General features: G+C 38.2%; 1 protein-coding gene across 6 annotated transcripts in view; it reads left to right on the top strand.

The window, feature by feature from the left end:
* The window catches only part of sts (steroid sulfatase), a 130,212-nt gene that overhangs the window by 27,461 nt on the left and 82,129 nt on the right, over nucleotides 1–20,622 (top strand). For all 6 annotated transcript variants that reach the window (XM_008107169.3, XM_062975302.1, XM_062975301.1 and 3 more), the window contains 4 exons: nucleotides 1,879–2,000; nucleotides 4,752–4,874; nucleotides 5,300–5,723; nucleotides 12,372–12,508. In XM_008107169.3, coding sequence (XP_008105376.1) covers nucleotides 1,879–2,000; nucleotides 4,752–4,874; nucleotides 5,300–5,723; nucleotides 12,372–12,508 — 806 coding nt within the window. The remainder of the gene's footprint in view (nucleotides 1–1,878; nucleotides 2,001–4,751; nucleotides 4,875–5,299; nucleotides 5,724–12,371; nucleotides 12,509–20,622) is intronic.

Genomic DNA, 20,622 nt, shown 5'->3' with positions numbered 1-20,622 from the left:
AATACTCAAATCTCGTTATATCCAATATTGTAGTAAAATTGTGTCCCTTGTAAAAAAAAAAACAGCAAACTGAAAATTTACTTTTCAGAATTTTATTGGAACATTTTTGAGTTGTGGTTTGTTGAATCTATAGATGTAGAATCCAGGCACATGGAGGGTTTTCTGTTATTTCCAAAACTACTTGGTTACATAACACAGAGTGGGGCCTAGTGAAAGTGAAGTGGAGAACTTTTCTGAATGTTACTCTAAATGTTAAAGGAGCTATCCAAGTATATTTTAGGGATAGAGTTTGGACTAAAACCTAGAACGGGTTCATCAGTCACCCTTTGAACATGAAATCCACAGTTTATACATGCATTGTAAAATGTGTATGGAAATCTCTGTGTCCCTTTTGTGACTAAGCAGTAGAGTAGAGCCCAGTATTTGTTTCATATGTCTCAGTCATGCTTTTGTACCGTACTGTTCATTCATATTGCATGGTATGGCAGACCCCTTTCCACACAGATGAAGCAGTGAAATGAAATTGAAAGCAGCACAAATATGTTTGCCTTGTTGCTGTTCATTCCTCTGGCTGCTGCACTTGCTGCCTCTTGCCTGCCTCAGTGCCTGCCTTACAGCCTGCTTATTTTTTTAAGCTCAGGTCTCCTCCACAGGCAGATCAAGAAGGAGACCTCGCAGAATCAGTGGTGCCTTAAGTCCCTGCCTTTAAGCTCAGGTTTCCTCTGCAGATCGAGAGTAAAATGTCTCAGAATCATTGTTATCTTAAGCTCTTGGGTTAGAGGACGGGACCAGAGGGGAAAGAGGGAATGTTTTAAAGGCAATTTTATTTATAGAAAGAAAAAATTCCTAAAATTCAGGGATGACCCAAACCTTGTAAGAGTTGGAGCCTGGGCAGCCCATCCATTGTTGCCAATGGGACAAATGCATTTGTGTATTTGGATGGTGAAACGAAAGGGCTCATTCAGATGAGCGCTGGTTTAGGAAGTGGTGGACAGACACAGAAATGGGGCCATATAACAAACAGAAACGGGTAGCAATTTTATACAAATGCATAAGACTACTAAGTGGTATAAAGAAAGTCAATGAAACTTCAATTTATGTCCAAAAATGAACCAGAAAATATTGCTGTTGTTTCAACACTAGTAATTTATATTCTCATAATGCAAAGTTGCACAGCTGGCTAAAAGTATGTATAACCAAACATGGCTAAAGGTAGTTTCCAAAGAAAGTCTTCAAGACTGTTCCATAATAAAGCTGAGTTCCTCATCATGGAACATTCTAATTCTATTCAAGAGAATGTGAACAGAATGCTCCTTCAGAATGCATCATGTAACATGAGAAGTTGAGAGATGTAAGGGGAACAGTGGCTTCCAATTTAGAGTTTGTAAAAGTTACTTCCATACTGATAAGTTAGTGGGAGTTGTAATAAAAAGTATCTTTGTCCAAATTCTGGCCGGTGCACTAATAGATTTAGGGCAGAACTAGCATGTGAGACTTTCATTTTGATCAGGCATACATTCAGAAAAGAACACATTGCTTCAAAATTATATTTACTGGATACATTTCTCTTAACATTATCATAATTGAAGCACACTTCCATTAAGGCTTTTTATCTGCTAACTTTGACTACAAGATTTCTAGTTGCTGACTAAAACATTTTTTTAAAGGCTGTGGCTGACCACAGTTAGGTAAAACAAATCCCTTTCATTTGGAAAGCCATAGGCACACTCTACTGAAGGAATGGCTTAGCAATCACATTCCATAACTTTCATTATGCATAGAGTGTATGCATTGTAAAAATCAATAATAATAATAATAATCTGGTTCATCTCTATTCTTTGCATGTCATTAAAATTCTATTTGCTTTCTTCTCATCAGAACTCCCAATATCGACACGTTAGCTAAAAGAGGAGTAAAGCTGACTCAACATATAGCTGCCGCACCACTCTGCACACCCAGCAGAGCAGCTTTCTTGACAGGACGGTATCCTATCAGATCAGGTAAAATATGTTCTTACTGCTTTTTTGTTCTTGTGATTTGTAATAAAAATTGCTTTTGAAAATTTATGAATGTTTCTAATTATATTGACATAAGCTCTTGTTCTAAGTGGTACTACACCCCAGTATTTTCTTCAACCAAGTAGATAATTTGATCAGTCATGAGAGTTTTTTTAAAAAAAATATAAAAAATTACATACTTTGGTTCTCTTTATTTCACCTCAAGCAGCCTGTGCCTTCCTATCCATGTGCCTAAGGAAATGTGCCTAATTTTGTTTGCTCTTTTAGTATATTTAACGGAAGAAAAAGTAAAAAGGAATATAGAAAGAAAGGAAGGAACACACACCAGATTAAGCCTATATGATGTCTTGACTCTGTTTTTTCATGCCAGAGCAGTATCCAATTTTCAGAGCAGTCTGTTTAAATTATTACAAACAGGAATCATAATTTAGCTTGACGTGTTCTTTAAAATATGTACTAATACAAATACTGAAGAGATTAAAGCTAGATACCCATGTGGGAGTTGAAAAAAGGAATTACTTCTGAACAGATATGCATAGACTTGCAATGCCAGTATCTGAGCTGACATTTTAGTGTAGAACATATTTTCTTGTCACTGGTGCTCTGTACTCTACCAAAAGTAAATATGTATACCAATATTTGGTATAGCCAGTAATGCCTAGGAGATTGAAAGGAGTTTCTCTGGTGCAGGGGTTTCTCTGATCTGTTTACAGAAGAAATGTCTCAGTTAAGCACTTTCTAGGTATGTTGCCTACAAATTTCATTATGATCTTTTTAGTATTCACTGAGAGCCTTGATGATATAGTTGTTTGCGTGTTGGATTAAAATACTGAGAAATCAGGATTCAACTCCCCATTTTTCCATAGAAAACCATTTAGTGATATTGAGTCATACTCTTTCAGCATCAGTGGAGGGCAAAAGGAAACTCAATCTAAACAAATATTGCTGGGAAAACCTTGTGAAAAGTTTATCTTAAAGTTATAAGCTGGGAAAAAATGGAAGGCACACTTCAGCAGTAACAACATTGTCAGCAGTGGCAACAACACTTCCCATATCACTCCTGTAATTTCGCATTTTTATATACCATCCAAAATGAAGAAAAGAAGAGATTTGAAACTAAACAACTGAAGGCATGGTGATGTTGAGGGAACAGTCTTTATAAGAAAATGAGAATTGACTGGTGAAAGGTTTAAGTAGTAACAAAGTCATGCTTTGTTTAAATGCTCTAACTATAATTTTCACCAATGTCATTTGTATGGCACTTTTGATGCTAGTTCTGACCTTTAAAACTCTTTACGGCCAGGGCCCATCGTACCTTAGGGACCGTCTCTCCTTCTCCCATCATCGGAGGTTGCAACGACCATCCCAACAAGACTTACTTTATGTACCGGGTCCTAGAGAAGTGCACTTGGAAAGGACCAGACGCAGAGCTTTTTCTATTTCTGCCCCTACCTTATGGAATGCCTTGCCGCCCTATGTGAGAGCCATGCGTGAGTTAGGGCCTTTTACCCAAGCTCTTAAGACCTGGCTCTTTACTAGAGCTTTTAATCTATGTTAATTTTATTAATATTTGTATGTATGTATTTTTATCCTTTACAATTTTATCTTTTAAATCGCCTAGAGCATCGTGGATGGAGGGCAATTAATAAGTAATTAAATGATGATGATGATGATGATGATGATGATGATGATGATGATGATATAATCTTGCAGCCTATATAACAGCCCTTGCTATCTCCATGCTGATAAATGGGAAGTTTATGTTATTACTTACATTTGCCTACAGAATAATAAATCTCTTTTTACATAATTAATAAATCTTAACAAAATAACTTGAAATTCTGTTACCGAATTTATAATTAGACCTTCTTCGTTATTGAAAGAAGTAATTAATGATTTTGGAAATTTTCTTCTCACTGTGAAAAAGCCTTCAAGTACTACAAGTTCTCTACGAAATTCTATCAGGAACTTATTCTGCATAAAACAGCATTTTTGCAGTCCAGGGCAAGAGTGGAGCACTGTTGGCTTCCTCTGGTAATGGTTTCTTCCATGCATGAACCAAAGTAGCTTGGCATAGCCCTGGAGGGCAAGCAGGAACTATCAGTCAATGAGTTTGAACCAGAGAGTTAAATCATTGTCTAGTGCATTCTGACTGGAGCAGCTTCACTCCAGTTGAATAGAGGTATATTTAAATCGCTGCTTTCTCAGACACATATCTGTTAACTCTGGCGCATCATATCACTTGGCCTTCCTCTATCATGGTAGTTTCATGTACTTTTGGGAGACTCTGGCATTTGGCCTATCATGTTGTCAGTTTTTGGGGGGTTTTTTGCACAAGTTTTGGGGAATAGTTGGTATGAGTTCTGAATCTAGGACATCTTTTCCCTGTATCTCTCAGGCACTGGTTAGCATTAACATTTCCTTGAACAATGTCAGGGATGCAGGACTGAAGAAATTTTCCACAGCTCAGACAGACACCCTTGGCAGGAAGACCACACTTAGGACTTCTGATCATGTGGATCTCAGAACTGAGTGGAGTATTGGGTTTATCCATCAACAGACAGGTTGGTCTGGATCCAACTCTACCTGCTGCTGTGACCAATAAAGTTGTCAGCTACCTCTTCTCCATATATTTTTCACATTGCATAAAGTGAAACTCACCCATGGACACACAATAGTATATGAATGAAAACTGTTCTGGCTCATCTTTCAATATAATCTTGATTCCTTTAGGAATGGCTAGTTTACATCGTGTTGGAGTATTCTTATTTTCTGCCTCTTCTGGTGGACTGCCTACTGAAGAAATAACATTTGCAACACTCCTCCAACAAAAGGGTTACACCACAGCTCTTATAGGTGAGACAGGATGATATATACATATTTGCTTTGTTGGTATTAGATGTGTATCTCTTACTTTGAGATTTGAAAACTGTCTTCCAAAACATCTCACAGGTTAAAAATGGAATATCAAACAAGTAAACAGCAAAATTTTAAATAAATTGGGCTGCTTTTGAAAGCACTGGATCAGTTTCAGAGCTGAATCATGTGGTCAGTGTATACCTTGTCTGGAAAACCACAGAAACATTTCTGAGAATGTTTGTCTTCCTTGAACACTAACTAGAATGGGAGTTGTATGGTGACAGCAAATTGGCCATGAGGGATTTCTATACTAAGAGAAGAGGGGATACCTGTCCTTGTTTGTTTTTTTAAAGTATTAGGAAGCCTGTAAACCTACATTTCGCATATCTGTCTGAAATACTTATATGGTTCTTTTCACTTAGGCAAATGGCATCTTGGAATTAACTGTCACAGTCATGATGACTACTGCCACCACCCACTAAATCATGGCTTTAATTATTTCTATGGAATCCCTGTGAACAATATCAGAGACTGCAAACCTGAGCATGGAAGTGTTTTTCAAAGGGGGATTAAAATGTACCTTCCTACAATGCTACAGATCACTTGGATTGCTCTAATCTCCTTGGCAGTTTTACATTATATTGGTCTTCTCCGAATTTCTCACAGAGCGCTGGGCTTCTTCTTCTTAATGGCTGCAGTGTTAATTGGAATCTTGCTGTTCTTCTTTTATAACTTTCGATATCTGAATTGCTTCTTGATGAGAAATCACAGTATTATCCAGCAACCCTGGCGTTATGAGAACCTCACTCAAAGACTTACAGAAGAAGCCAAAAGATTTATCAGAAGGTAGATATATTTATTTTAAAGGTGCTAGAATTCCATTGTGATGGATTTCTTACTGTGACATGTTGAATAAATTATAACTACAGGTCTTCCACATCACAACAGACTTATGGAGCATCAGTTATTCTTGTAGGCAGTACAGAGCTGCATCAGTTATGGCCAAATCCCAAACCAAATTTGGGGCAAATCTGAGGCAAAGTGGACTTCTTTCTAAAATTAGCAGAACTGAAGAAAATCCTACATTAAAACTTTGTGTATGTCTTCACCTGAAGAAAATCAAATAATCAGTCTGGGGAGGGGGGAGGAACTGATGCCTGCACCTTGTACATATAGTTTATATTTTACCAGCACTTACCAATTTTTGCTCTGTGAGATTGATAAAAGAGTCTGATAAAATACTTTTTTCACATCTTCATTTGCTCTGTTCTCTCTGTGCCAGCAAACAAATAGTGCTAACACATCTGGAGTTTTGAGTTTTTTATGGCTCACCAAATTCTGATCATGCATAATTTCTAATCCTTTTCTTTTTCTTTCAGTAGCATCAAACTCTTACTCAGACTTTGTCAAATCTTTCCTTCTTTCATGGCACCATCAATTTTCTTGCTTTTTAATTTTTTTGTGTTAGTTCTCATTGCATTGGGTTTAATCCTTGATAAATGAGATCTGAAGTTGTACCAGTCTGAAAATATTGTTTATTTTCTGTATTAAGCATTTATTTTAATTTATAGATTATTAATTTAAAAATATACTACTACCATGTGCTACTTTAATTAATACTACATCTGGTACATTTTACAGTTCTACCTTTTTTGGAATTTGCTCATTAGATGCTTCCCCTTCCTTAAAGGGCATTCACTTATTTGGAGTTAAAATAAATATTATTATTTCTCCAGTGTATCATTAATAAATCTGGGATGATTGGTTGCTTTTTTCAGTTACCAAAACAAAAACCAAGTCCCATACCAAATCATATTTGAACAACATAATATATAAGCTGTCTTGTGTGTAATAAATAATGCTTGTTATGCATTTCCTGTCAAATATTTTGAAGCCTTCCAAATTATTTGATGTTTTATATGGTGAAAACAAGTCTCATGTTTTGCTATTCCAGTCACTGTGTAGCAGCAGACAATTTTGAAAATGTATAGGTAGAGTACATCCAGTTGGGATGCCATAATTTTATAGCTGGAGTTTTGAAATCAAAGAGCTTACAACATACCATGATATATTTTTCTTAAGAATATCAGGGATACTCCATGATGTGGGTTCACACAGTAGTTTATTAGCTATACTGTCTATTAAAACCTAATGCTTGCCTTCCTAAAAGAAAAAAAAGGTAAAGCAAGGTTTCTCCTTTTGCTTCCTATGCTATTCTGGTAAGATTCTAAATCATGCACAGAGGCTTATGTGGATGTAGCAGACATGGCTATCCATTTCTCTCATCTTCCTTCTACATCATGGATGACATCAAGAATGTGAAGGAAGGAACACAAGAGAGATAGAGCCAGCAAGTATATGGGGTGTGTTCAGGTGTGGGAACTGCTTTGTAGCAACAAAATGCAGATCATACACAAATTAGGAATAGAAAAAATAAAGCCTACAATTTTATGAGGTTACAGCTGAATGCAAGCCCTGGCTTGAACATGAGTCTGAGTCCAAATATTGGCCACCCAACCTTTCATCAATGAGCTGCTGATCCAGCTCAGCACTGGATTCCAATAGACAGGATCTAGCCTTGGACACTGTCTGCCCATTGAGGTGTGGAGTTTGTCTGCCCTCCTGACTGAGTGAGATCTTAGGCCACACACTCCTAGGTCCACCACTGGGATCCTCTTTCTTGACTGGTGCCCAATGCAACATGCTCAGTCCTGGATCCATGACCTATGCCAACTGCCCCTCTACAAAGTTGTGATGATAAGAAATGCCACAAAATTGTGATCATTACAATCCAGAAAAAAAAGATAGAGGGTGAGTCGTTGGTGAATTGAACCTTGAGGCAAACTGGAGTCTTCAGCCTATTCACCTCCTCTTAAATATCCCAACTTTAATGGAAATTCTAATCAAGAAACTCCGGTTAGGTCTGGAACCCTGCCAGCCAAAGTACAAGTGGCAGTAGTGAATCTTGGGGGTCAACTGTAATCCAACCATGGCTTGAAGCTATGGCTGCTTGACTGGCCCTTGCTCTGTTTCACAGTCTGGAGGCCCCACTTTTCCCATTCTCCCTATTCAAGTAGTAAAGTATAAATGCCAGAACAGGGCTCTATTTTTGCATTATCATGCTTATGGGCATAAACAGTACTATGAATAAGAATGATCACCTCCCTCTACTGAAGTGTGTATGTGTTTGTATTTGTAAATAAATAAATAGGATGACAAAAAAAACCTTTGTAGATTAATGGAAAAGCAAAGTATCAATTATTTTGTGATATGGTACATCGGAAGATGTAAGACAGTGAAATGAGAATAAAAAAAGCAAAAGTCAAATGTATGTAGATGTTTTGAAAGCTTTAAAAATACTCTGCATAGGAGCAGATAAGTGACACACACACTTTTGAAAATTGCCATGTTCTTCCAGTTTTTGCTCTGTACTTGAAGAACACAGTAACACTCTGCTCTTGTTTGTTCTTGACATTTTAAAAAAAACATTGTTCTTTGCTCATTTAAATTTAGTCATACTTTAAATGCCACTTTGGCATGATATACTTAAGCTATAAAAAGAGCTACACCAACTGTTTGCAGCAACAAATACTTTTTGACTGAAATAACAGTTAGTTCATTAGTGAGGAGGCCATAAAGCACTCCATTTCCAGAGGTATTAATTATTAAATAAAATAGGGTATAGCAATAAATCCTATCTTTAGGTATGCAGAATGAGCACACACATGTACATTCAATTCAGGTCAATGACAGAGGTTGGCATATTTGAGACCCACATCCCTATCTTATGGAAGTCACTGCCAGTTTCTACAGAGGAGATGGGAACTATGAAGCTATCCATATAATGTTGAACTATAATTACCAGAATTCCTAATCAGTGCAGCAAGCTGGTGAGGAATGTTGGCATTTTCCTCACTGATTATGCTGAGATTACAGTTCAACATCTTGGAGGGGGGGGGGGGGAATCACTACAAAATTCAGCATATCTACATATCTTGCTCTATATCCTATTTGTACTCTCACTTGCATTAGACCTATTGAATTTTGAATTCAATCTATATAATAAGTATTAACCATAAACAGATTCAATTGGCCTATTTGAACTGGGGCTAGCAATTGCAATTAGGCCATTGTTGATGTGGGTCCAAGCCAATTCTGATTTTGGTGACTAAAGAGAACCTATCACAGGTTTTGGGGGACTCGAAATGTGTGACTAACCTAAGATCTCCCAGTGGGTTTCCATGACTAAGACTCATGGGCCGATGCTTAAAGGATTACACCATGCTGGTCATATGCCATAAGTATTTCAAATTTTGAAAAAGTCTATATGAAATATGAATCTACGGATAGGTAGCAGGTTGGGCTGGATGGCCCTTGTGGTCTTTTCCAGCTCTATGAGTCTATGAAATCCATGAACCAGGGACTGCATCCCACATTATTTTTCTACAGATGACTTGCATCTTACATGAGGTCTTCTAGTTCCTTTTCTGTTCTATTTATGTCTCTCTTTTTCTCTGTTAAGCAAAACACTCATGGTTGATGTGAAAGTGAGTCAGCTCCTGAGATTTTCTTTCTTTTTTAACAGATAAGATTTTTCAAGGAAGAAAAGACATGTTTAACAGCTATCAAGAAGAATTACTGTGCATGTTAAAGAATGTCAGGTTGAGCTTCTAAGGTTTCATTGCCATGTGAACGGATATGACTGTCTGCTTTATGCAAGCACCAAGTTTGCTTTATTGTCCTTCCAATGAATAAAACTTAGATTTGTTGAGAAAGGAAGGTCTGTCTTGGTAAATTGTGTAGAAGGGAATGGCAGTAAATTTTCAAAGGAGCTGTTTGCTGAAGTGTGCCAGTTAATAAAACAGGACTTTAACTGTTATTGTCAAATCTTCCTCCCACTTACAAGCTGATGTGCCATCCCATTTTCAAGGTCACAGGAGAGGTAGTAATTCATGATTTCTCTTTCATCCAAAAAAGGAGATTTATAATAAGAAAAATAGCCACCACTGACTTTTTAATCTTAAGAATATTAATAGGTGAGATTCTTTTACCTGAAAGCTTGCTGTCAATCAATGCTGGTGGGCTTTAGACCCTTCTGCAGGAACCATTGATTAGATACCTGTTCTTGGAGTTAGAACTCAGTGTTACAGAGCCATCCTTTATATTGCTTCAGGGGTTGTTATTTCCAGAAAATGGGCATTTGTAATAGAAGTGGTGACTTGTACCTGTCCTGTATTTATTGCTGTAATCCCATGTTCCCATTAGATGCTGTTGCAAGAGGTGTAAGTTCTCTCTTTGGTACAGTTTTTAATCAATCTGCCTTGAGCTATTTTGTCCTCCTATATGGGAAATGGGATTGCTCTCCAAAACTTTTAGGTCTGAGCTCTCAACCCAAGATTTTGTTTTGATTCATTATTATATGGTGGGTGACAGCCAGCATTTTCACCCCCAGTTACAACTTCTAGCACAAGTGACAAAAAATGTTTCTGCCTGCATGGGGTTTGTAGACTAAGTGAATATTTGAGCAAAGTACTGCATTAATTAAATTAATGAAACTGATGATGACAATTTCTGGTGGTTATTATTATGTATACTTATGTGCGCATATTGTATTTATTTTTCTTCTCTGACATGATGTGACCGTCTAATTCTATGTGTTTTAGACTACAATTCCTATCATTCTTAGTAAATTAATCAAGAGTGAAAGATGATAGCAGTTATAGTTCAGCATCTCTGAAGGGCAACAGCTTTAGAAAAGTTCTGTGCAATGTATTCATATTTTGTTGCATTGAGTTAAATGGGAATTAAGCTATTAAGAATGGAGACCAAAGTTAGACAAATTGCCCCTTCCTGGCTTTCACTGCCTGATTAGCTCAGCATTTCTTAAAATGTGCTCCACAGAGCCCTTGGGACTCTGCGAGGCATATTGAGGGGCTCTGTGTTTCCCTCCTTCTCCTCTTTTCTTCTTCCCTTCCTGTTTCAAGGGCGGGCAACACCACCACCATGCTGCTTACCTCCTCTTCCCTCTTCCTCCTTTGCTTGTGGCCTGGCAGGAAAGCTTTGCTGACATGGAAGAGTCCCTCCTTGGGCAGGACAGCAATGGAGAGGGAGAGGAAGAGAAAAGAGTGCTCCACTACCATTCCATCCTCACTGGCTCTCACTGTTTTTCTCTCCCTGGTGCTCTGCCTCTGGCTTTGCAGCATGAGTGAGCCTCTGTCCCAGCTTCTGTCACTGGGAAGTAGCTAGGCGTGACAAAACAGAGTCAAAACTTGGGGGGTGGGAAACATTTAGGAAACATTTATTTATTTATTTATTTATTTATCTATTTACAGCATTTATATTCCGTCCTTCTCACCCCGAAGGGGACTCAGGGCGGATCACATTACACATATAGGCAAACATTCAATGCCTTTTAACATAGAACAAAGACAAACAAACATAGGCGGGCCTCGAACTCATGATCTCCTGGTCAGAGTGATTCATTGCAGTTAATTGCAGCTGGCTTGCTCTCCCGCCTGCACCACAGCCCAGGAGATGCATGCCTGGGCTTGCATCTTAAAAGACTTTTTACTTACAAATTTTTGTGGATACTAGCCCTGGGTTTTCTCATGAACTTAGATCTCTTTCAATAGTATATGTAAGGAAGTAGTTCTTCCTTTCCCTTAACTTTCATTTGGCAAGGAAATAGCAGTGCTAAAAAGAACTGGGGAAATGAGGGCGGATCACATTGCACACATAAAGGCAAACATTCAATGCCATGACATAGAACAGAGACAGACAAGACGCAGGCACCGGGCTGGCCTCGAACTCATGACCTCTTGGTCAGAGTGATTTGTTGATTTGTTGTAGCTGGCTTGCTTTCCAGCCTGCGCCACAGCCCGGGCCTTTTTTCTTTCCCCCCTTTTTTTTTGCACTGTGTACATTAATTCATGCAAACACTCTCCATCCATCTGCCACTAGCTCGGCCTATGCCTGATATATATATATACATTATATATGATATCATATAATATAATATAGAATATATAAATATTTCTTGGGCCTCCATGAGAAAATTTGGTTAGTCAAAAACTATCTAAAAAGAGCTGGTTTTAGATAGTCATAATTGCTTGCATAAAAACTATTTTACACATCTCATTTTACATGACTAAAACAGGTGGCTATCTGAAAACTAGCTTTTTACCTCAAAAATGTTTTATTTAGCTTTTTTGCCCAAACTCCCAGTTTTCCTGCAAAAAGCTCACCTGAATTTCTGTGAAGATTAGTTTTTTGAAAGACTTTGGGACACGTGAATATGTGCCAATAATGCGCAGAAATACAAGAAAGTCATCCATGCTTGAGCTCAAGGTTAAAATAGTCTAATATTTGCACCCATGGCATAGACTGTGACCTAGGGGCTCAAAGTAAAGGTCTCTACGTATATAAGGATGGCAATATATTGATACATTCCTTGAATGCTAATTTATTCTTTCCCCCTCCTTTTTTCTCTTTCAGGAATACTGATGCACCATTTCTACTTTTCCTTTCTTACCCTCAAGTGCACACAGCTCTGTTTGCTTCTCAGTCTTTCAGAGGAAAAAGCAAACATGGTTTATATGGGGATGCTGTAGAAGAGATGGACTGGAGCATAGGTATGTTACATGTCTGTTCATAGGTTCCATTTCATTTTCTAATTGCTTTTTAGATATATGAGCAGTTTTGTACAGTCTACAATGATGCAAAATGGGCATTGCCATGCAGAAAGGTAACTCCCCAAAATTCTACCTTATTTCTAGACAGGTGTGGGTCAAAATAACATGAGAATGCCTCTAAACAATTAAGATTGAATGGTTTAAAACCTGAAAGTTAAATGCAAAAATTTCCTCCTCATTCTGAATTATCAAAGCGGAGGTAAGAGTGGAAGTAGCCCCTGTTCACAAGCATTTGTAATCAGATAATGGCAACATTTATCAAGTGAATGTATAAGTAGAAATAGTCAAATAAAGTGATCCAGCTCAGTATCCTTTTGCCTTTCCTCCCCATAATTATCAATGGTGATAGGAAAGATCATGCTATAATGACATGACAGGTGTTTGCAGTCCAACTCTAGGATTTTGTAAAAAAAAAAAGCATTGTATTTTCTTTTTGTCATTTACTCTATCCACACGATTCCATCCTACCCACTCTGTCACAGAAGCAATCATGTTCCTCCTAAAGTAAGAAAAATGTTCTTATGTGCAGTAATATTTTCTGCTTTGAGCATGAGGCAAAACCTTTGATAGTACTTGAACAGCTGGGTAGGAATGGAAAGAATATGCAAATGTATTCATAATGGTCAAAACTTTTTTTCCTATTGTTGGAAAACCTTGATGAGAATAACTTCAGGCTAATGAGAATCTTCACACATTCGGATTTATTCTACACTAAAATTGTTTGTGCTTTCACATTTAGTAAACATAATTTCTGCACACAAAATAATATATCTTTGCAGAAATATCACTTTCAGTGCAGACAATGCTCTACATCACATACCTACAAAATAAAATTTGGTTTTCTGCACACAACCATAAAAAGTGCATGTAAACTTTCAAAACTGCAATTTTTGAAGACATTCTTGTAGAAGGGGGGAAACTTGCTAGAATTACTTATTTCTTCTTTTCAAAGTTTAATTTAGCAAAGTATTTCCATTCTACTTTTTGTGTAAGAGCCTTAATCTAGAAACCTTTGATAACAAAACAATATTTTTGCCTATGTGAATGTGGGAGGGACTTTCTTTTATAGATATGTGAAGATCATGAAACATCAATTCTAGATACCTTTTGAAAGTGATTTGAGTGTCATTAATACATGGTCACAAGGATGGTTACTATTACTGAGATAATCTGTTGTCAGTATTGTGTTGTCATTCTGCTATATAACAGGATAAAATTGGGAAGGGGACATAATGTTCACTGAAAGTGCCTCATACTTTGGCATTTCACAGAACAATGTAGCATTAGGGTTATTTTCTCATAATTGCTACCTGGGCAATCATGTTCCCATTCTATCATCAGATTAGGGGCTTCTTCTTCATTAATTCATTTTGCATTGGACACCCAGCTGCATGAAATGAGTTCAAAATACATAGCCTTTGGGACCCTTATATGGCAGGAAATGCCCACTTTTTTGACATCAAGCCACAGCATGCTTTGATCTGCTGCTGTTGCTATGTATAAGGATTATGGGTCAAACAAATCCAAAATTCTGATTAATTTTCTAAATGTCTGTTACTCCAGGTAATATCCAGAAGGGCATGCCAAAAAGTCTGCTTTTTTGCCTTATCCAAACTCAAATACAAAAGGAGTACTGTTGTATAGATTCGATGTTGTATAAAAATAGGGCATATGATATATGAATATAGTGTGTCCTGGTTTTCACATGTTACTGATGAAGCACTATCAACTGATTGTGGAAGAGGCTGAACAATCATTTGCTCATATTAGTAGTTTCTACCTGGACATGGTATATTATTTGAGAACACAGAAATGCTCGACCACTCCAACAACTATCATGTCAGACTACACAGAGAAGCCATTGAAATCCACAAGCATGTGAACAACTTCAACAGAAAGGAGGAAACCATGAAAATGAACAAAATCTGGCTACCAGTATTTAAAAACTCAAAAAACAGAACAGTAAATAAGAAGGAACACTCTGAAAACAGAGGAGTTCCAGACATGAATCAACCAGAGGCAGCTAACGACTCTGAACAAAGGATGCCCCCAGGCAGGAAGAAGCCAAGAGATGAAGCTATTCAATGCTAATTAAGGTGATTAACTACAACATTCACACTGGCCTCCAACTGACAAGAGTTCTTCTCTCACCCTGGGCCTTCCACAAATATATATAAACCTTCCTTGCTTTTTTCTTCATACCTCACAACCTCTGAGGATGCCTGCCATAGATGTGGGTGAAACGTCAGGAGAGAATAGAGCCCGGAAAACATACAACAACCCAGTGGGGGAAATTCTGCTCTCATCAGGGAGTTGTTGAGATTCCCAGCATTCCTCAGCATTGTTCTACACTGACACAAAATGTAGGCCTGATCTGGGATACCATAAACTAGATCAGGTCTGCACAGTGTCCTTACAGGGACTCCTTCAACTATCAGAGGTGGGAGTGCCTACTATCCAGCCACACTGAACACAGTTTGGCATTGCTGAACAGCTACCCTAGGGGTCCTGCCCCTTCCCCCCGCCCACCATGTTGCAGCTATCCCCAGACATTCCGCAATGACTATCTTCTTAGCTCTCTGCATGACAGAGTGCTAGAATGCCACCATACTCAAGATTGCTGAGAAGGGAGAGAAGGAGGGAAAACTCTCTCTCCTGGCAAACAAGCACTCTAGGTTGTATATCAAAGCTAGGGCCTGGCCATAATGGGAGGAAAGACATGGGACTGCCATCCTGCGTCCCTGAGTTGCCTAATCTTAGGGAATGTGGGATGGCAGTGAAGACAGTTGTGCTAGTTCTAGATAGGAAAAAGCCCAACAGTCTTTCCTCGCCATAAGAAGGTACAGCCTCAATTCTGGGTCAGGATTCAGACTTTCTCCAACTTTGTTTAACCTGGGGCAAGACTGAGTTAAGGTGGCCTTGTCCCAGATTAAGCCAGTTCAGTCTTATGCAGCATTTAGCCACTATGGGGTTGATCTGGGTCTACACTGACCTAAGTTGTCAGTGTAGGTGAGCCCACTGTCTATCAATGATGACAATGACAATGACATAAGGCTGAGTTGGAAGCTACACAAGTCCTCATATAGCACAACGTTCAGAGATTTTAGCAAGTTCTGCAAAGGCTCTACTTTCTTTGTGGGTATATTGGAATGGCTCTTCATTTCTAGAGGCAATTATCCATGAAAACAAGTTTGTACTTGAAGCAATCAAGCTGAAAGAACAGCAGCGCTAAAAGATAATATTCACTTGCATTCCTCCCACCCATTCACCTTATACACATTTGTGGTTTCAATATAGCAAAGTACAAAATTATCTTCAGCAAACAATGCCATATTATTTTAAATTATTACTATTAAGCAGATACATGCTTAGCAATGAACTTTGAAAGCAGAAACTGATTGTAAACACACAAAGTTCAATCTAATTCACATCTCTACTCCAAATTCAGCATCAGAATTGAGTGGATAGATTTCAGGAGTACCATCAAGTTACAGTGATTGTTAAAAGAGAGATATTTTCCTGTGCCAGCTGTTCTCAAACACCACATATTAAAATGGTGCTTACTGAAACAGATTTATTTATTGTGTCAGAAGCGAACCAAGGGTACAAGTTGTAATGTATTTGAAAATACAACCAAAGTTTTAAAAAGCTTGACATTACACAAAATGTCCTGTGACCACTAGCTGGCCACTTGGAGTGCCTCTGGTGTTGCTATAAGAAGGTCCTCTATTGTGCATGTGGCAGGGATCAGACTGCATTGTAATAGATGGTCTGTGGTTTGCTCTTCTCCACATTCGTATGTCATGGACTCCACTTTGTAGCTGTTGTATCCTAGAGCTGGAATCCTTCTGACCTTAAACACCACACCAGTTGAGTATTAACAGCAAGCAGTTTATTTGAAGAATATATGAAAGCCAAGCAATAAAAATGATGCAAACAGTATAGTCCAAAAAGGCTATCTTCAATAGGTGACCGTTAGTCCATGAACTTCAAGGTACAAAGATAAACACAAGGAACAAAATCCACAATAACAAGGCTGCATAAAATCCCAATATTCAGAACAGAAACTTGGCAATACTGCAACCATGAAACTAGAAATCCACTTGGAAGCAAGACTGCCATGAAATATCAACATTAACCACACTGAGGTAAAAAGCTTTCCCTCGTCTCTTACAAAGCCTTTTCTGTCTCATGCAATGAAAAGAACACATCTTGTTTTACATTCCCACCAGATAAAAATTTACTTTCCCTTTTTTCCTCGGAGACGGGCTGACCTTAGATAGACCTGTGAACTTTCCCTTTGTTTAAAAAAGTCTTGTCTACTGTCTTCAAGCTCATTAAATACTGCACCTGACAAATCTTCATCAGAAGACTGATTCTCAAAGAGAACTTGCTGAGGGCCTCTCTCAGGAATTTGGCCTTGAACATCCTCCTCTGTTCAAGAGAAACCTCAGGCTTGAAGTAAGGCCTGTCAAGAAAACCATCATTAGACGCAGGCCCAGAAACACCAGCATCCCCATTAACATCAGAAATGATCACAGGCTGAACTATAACAGTAGCCCCATTTCTTAAGGTTGGCTCTGCATCTCGTGGTGCCAGAGCGCAGTCTGTTCAGTGGCTTCCAAGACTTCTGTGTGCCCAGGAAAGAGTCTCTCATTCAATAGCAGCTTTAGGTCGAGGGTCCAGGTTTTAGCTTGCCTCTTTTGGACTCTTGCTTGCTGAGGTGTTCCTGTAAGTATCTCTGTAGATCTTAGAAAACTATTTCTTGATTTAAAGCATTGGAGTGCTGGCTGATATCCGAACTGGGGATGGGCCGGAAATGTCACTGCTTTGGTCCTTTTATTGCTAGCTACTACTTTCTGTCAGATGTCAGGTGGTGCAATGCTGGCTAAACAGTATAATTTCTCCAATTGAAACAGAGACAACTGGTTAATCTGTAATCACCAGAACTAGTAATGTTTTACCACCCTGGATGTCTTCACTGCTCATTCCCTTTCATCCAGGAAACTATTAGCCTTAATGAATTGTTTTTGTACACATTATCCTGTTGACAAAATAGGCATAGAATTAATCAATGCTTTGATGTGTAATTCATAATCATATTGCAAGATTTTGAGCAGGAAGCTATAATCCTATACATTATGGCCACTTATTTGGTTCCAAACAGAGAATTTTGGACTGGAATATTGACACTGGTATTAGCACATCAAATTTACTATCATGAAACAATTTACAAAAGCCAAGCAACCACTCCAAAACAAAATATACAACCCACTTAACAATATTTCTGCACCAAATATATTTATTTTAATACTACATGCACAGAGCACTTGAAATGCAAAAACAAAGTTCAAACATTAATGGTAAGACATTTTGTTCTAGATATTTTTGGTTGTTAATGATTGCCTATCACTTCAGCACTCCCTTTAAAAATAGTTTCTATGAATTTCTAAGAGAAGAAATGAGCCCCAGAGACTCATTCAGCTTCTGAATTTCATGTAGCTCAAGCTGAATAGGGATATGTTGTAGTATAAAATCAATAAGAAACCATTTGCCCTGAAAAATGCCAATGAAATCAGTTGGAATCAAAGGGAACATGTAGTGCCGAAGCCTGGAAAGAATCTTCTAGAATACCTTCTCTTATACCACCTTGATTGCACTTTAGCAATGTACTTCGGGGTTGGGTTGTTAATATTTGTTTGTTTGTTTGGATCATAGCTCAATGTTTTCCTACCCACCTTATCAGAAACTCAGGAAATTAAAGCAGAAAGTAAAATATATAGTTAGAGAAAGGAGAGAAATAATTATTTAAAATGTCACCTGTTATTGATACTTTAAGGTTATATCTTGTAATTCAGAGACCTACTTGACCCATTTCTTTTCTCTAAAAAGGAAAACTTTGGTGGTTTCAGCAGAGAAAAAACTTTTACAGGTACAGAATAGGACTAGTAAACCATAAAGGCTCTGTTGTTTTCTGGCTTTAAAATGCAAACTCATGGCTAGAGGTCATAAACCAGTGGGAGAGCACATGAGTTGGATGAAGAGATCTCAGTCTCAGTCCTTGAAAAGGCATGAAAGACTTCTTTCTCTCAAACTCCAAAGGAGCAATACCAATCAGCATGAACAATGCTCTGCGCACTGGCCTGATTATTATATGTAAGGCAGCTTCCTTGAATCCTGGTGTTTTGTGAGAGTGGATCTACACCAGACTGACTCTAGACTGGTTTTCACAGCCTCCTAGCAACTGAGGAGGTGGGAGGACGTCCCAACCACCAGCAGCCCCAAATATCTTACTGTGTAATCCCATTCTCTATGTTGCAATTTCCAGCCACAATATCTGGCCTGGCAGTTGGCTGTTGCGTGCAGCAATGTCAGCCGATGCAACTGGGTGAGGAGGGAGGAAGGAGGTATAGAGGAATCGTCCACTCTTCTCCTATTTCCTTTTCTGATCACCTGTGTTGCTGTGACCAGTAAGCTGACCAGTAAGCTGACATGCTCAAATGCCACCATAACACAGAGAACAGGAGCTGATAGTAAGTGTCACCTCATGTCCCTCGGCTACCGGAGCCCAGGAAGTGGGGTGACAGTGTACATGGTCGCAACCAATTCCATTTTGGAACTGGCCCAATTATTTACATGCTTCCAAAGTCATGGCATGCTCCAAATTCTGGACCAGAATTTAACATATCCTGAATTTTTTGTTAGCATGGCCACCATGGAGCTTGTCCAGGGGTCTTTCACATTATGTATAGATGTGCCCTGAGAGCCTCTTAAGGAGAAATCTCTTGGAAATGGCAAAATAATAAACAGAGAGACAATAAAGTCTTGCATACCTCCACTGCATACATTCAAGTTGCCTGTGGAAGAATTAGTATTCATTTATTTAAAGAAATTCTACCCTTCTCTGAAATAGAAATGTTACCTAAGTGGCTGCTTTTGATTCATTGTTTACGTATGTCTCAAAAAACAAAAAGCACATAGAAAGGGAGTAGGTAAAAGGAAGAAAATGTGGTTGTGGTTGAAGCATCCCTTATCCTGAATTCCAAACTCTTAAATACTCCATACATTTAAAATTGTCCAAATCTGTGGCAGAAATAGTGACACCTTTGCTTTTTGATGGTTCATCATGCACAAACATTTCATGCATAAAAATATTATAAATATTGTGTATAAAATTACCATCAAGCTATGTATAAGGTGTATACGAAACATACATGAATTTGAAGTTTAGACTTGGGTCCCATATTCAAAGTGTCTCATTATGTATGTATATACACATCCAGGTATTCCAAAATTGGGGGGGGGGGGAGAGAATCTGAAATCTAGAACACCTTTGGTCCCTATCATTTCTGAAAAGGGACACTCAACCTTTATTTTAATGTGGTGCGTGTAATAGGTTTTATTGATTTTATGATTATTTGATTTTTGATTGATTTTTATATTGCCCATTTGCTTTGTTTATTATTTCATGTTGTTAGCTGCCCCGCCCTGAGTCCTCATAGGTAGAAGGGACAGGATACTAATAAAGTTTTGATTGATTGATTGATATTCTGTATCACATTGTACTATGGTACACTAAATGTATTCATCTTCTAGTCTGGCTTCTTGGTTTTTGTCTTGTTTCTATTCTCTTTTATGTCATTTCTACTTTCCTCCCTCTGTTCATGTTTCAGAATTAATCTTCTTATCCATTCCACTTAGGGCAAGATGATTTTTCTGAAACCTTTCTGGGAGGCAGTTGAGGGATGGAGCCTCATCATTTTGTGGTATCCTATGTGGTAGCAGCTCACAAATAAGGATTTGCTTCCTTTTTTCTCATGACAAGATGCTTCCTTAAAAGCCCATCTGGTGGTACTTAGTATCTTGTAGAGATATAATCCATATTTAGAATGATAAATATTGGAAATTCCTTAAAAGTCAAATCATAATGCTGTTGGTGTGTCTACTAAAGGCAAGGCAATTCAGACCTGCAGTACCTGGTACAATATGGCCACCAGTTTCCAGGAATTCTGGAGGTTTTAATAGAGAACTTCTGGTGGAACCAAAGTGGAGAA

The sequence above is a fragment of the Anolis carolinensis genome, chromosome 3 (genome assembly GCF_035594765.1).
Source record: "Anolis carolinensis isolate JA03-04 chromosome 3, rAnoCar3.1.pri, whole genome shotgun sequence".
Classification (NCBI taxonomy): Eukaryota; Metazoa; Chordata; class Lepidosauria; order Squamata; family Dactyloidae; genus Anolis; species Anolis carolinensis.
Note: the sequence above shows the minus strand (reverse complement) of the source record. Positions and strands in the feature narration are given on the sequence as shown.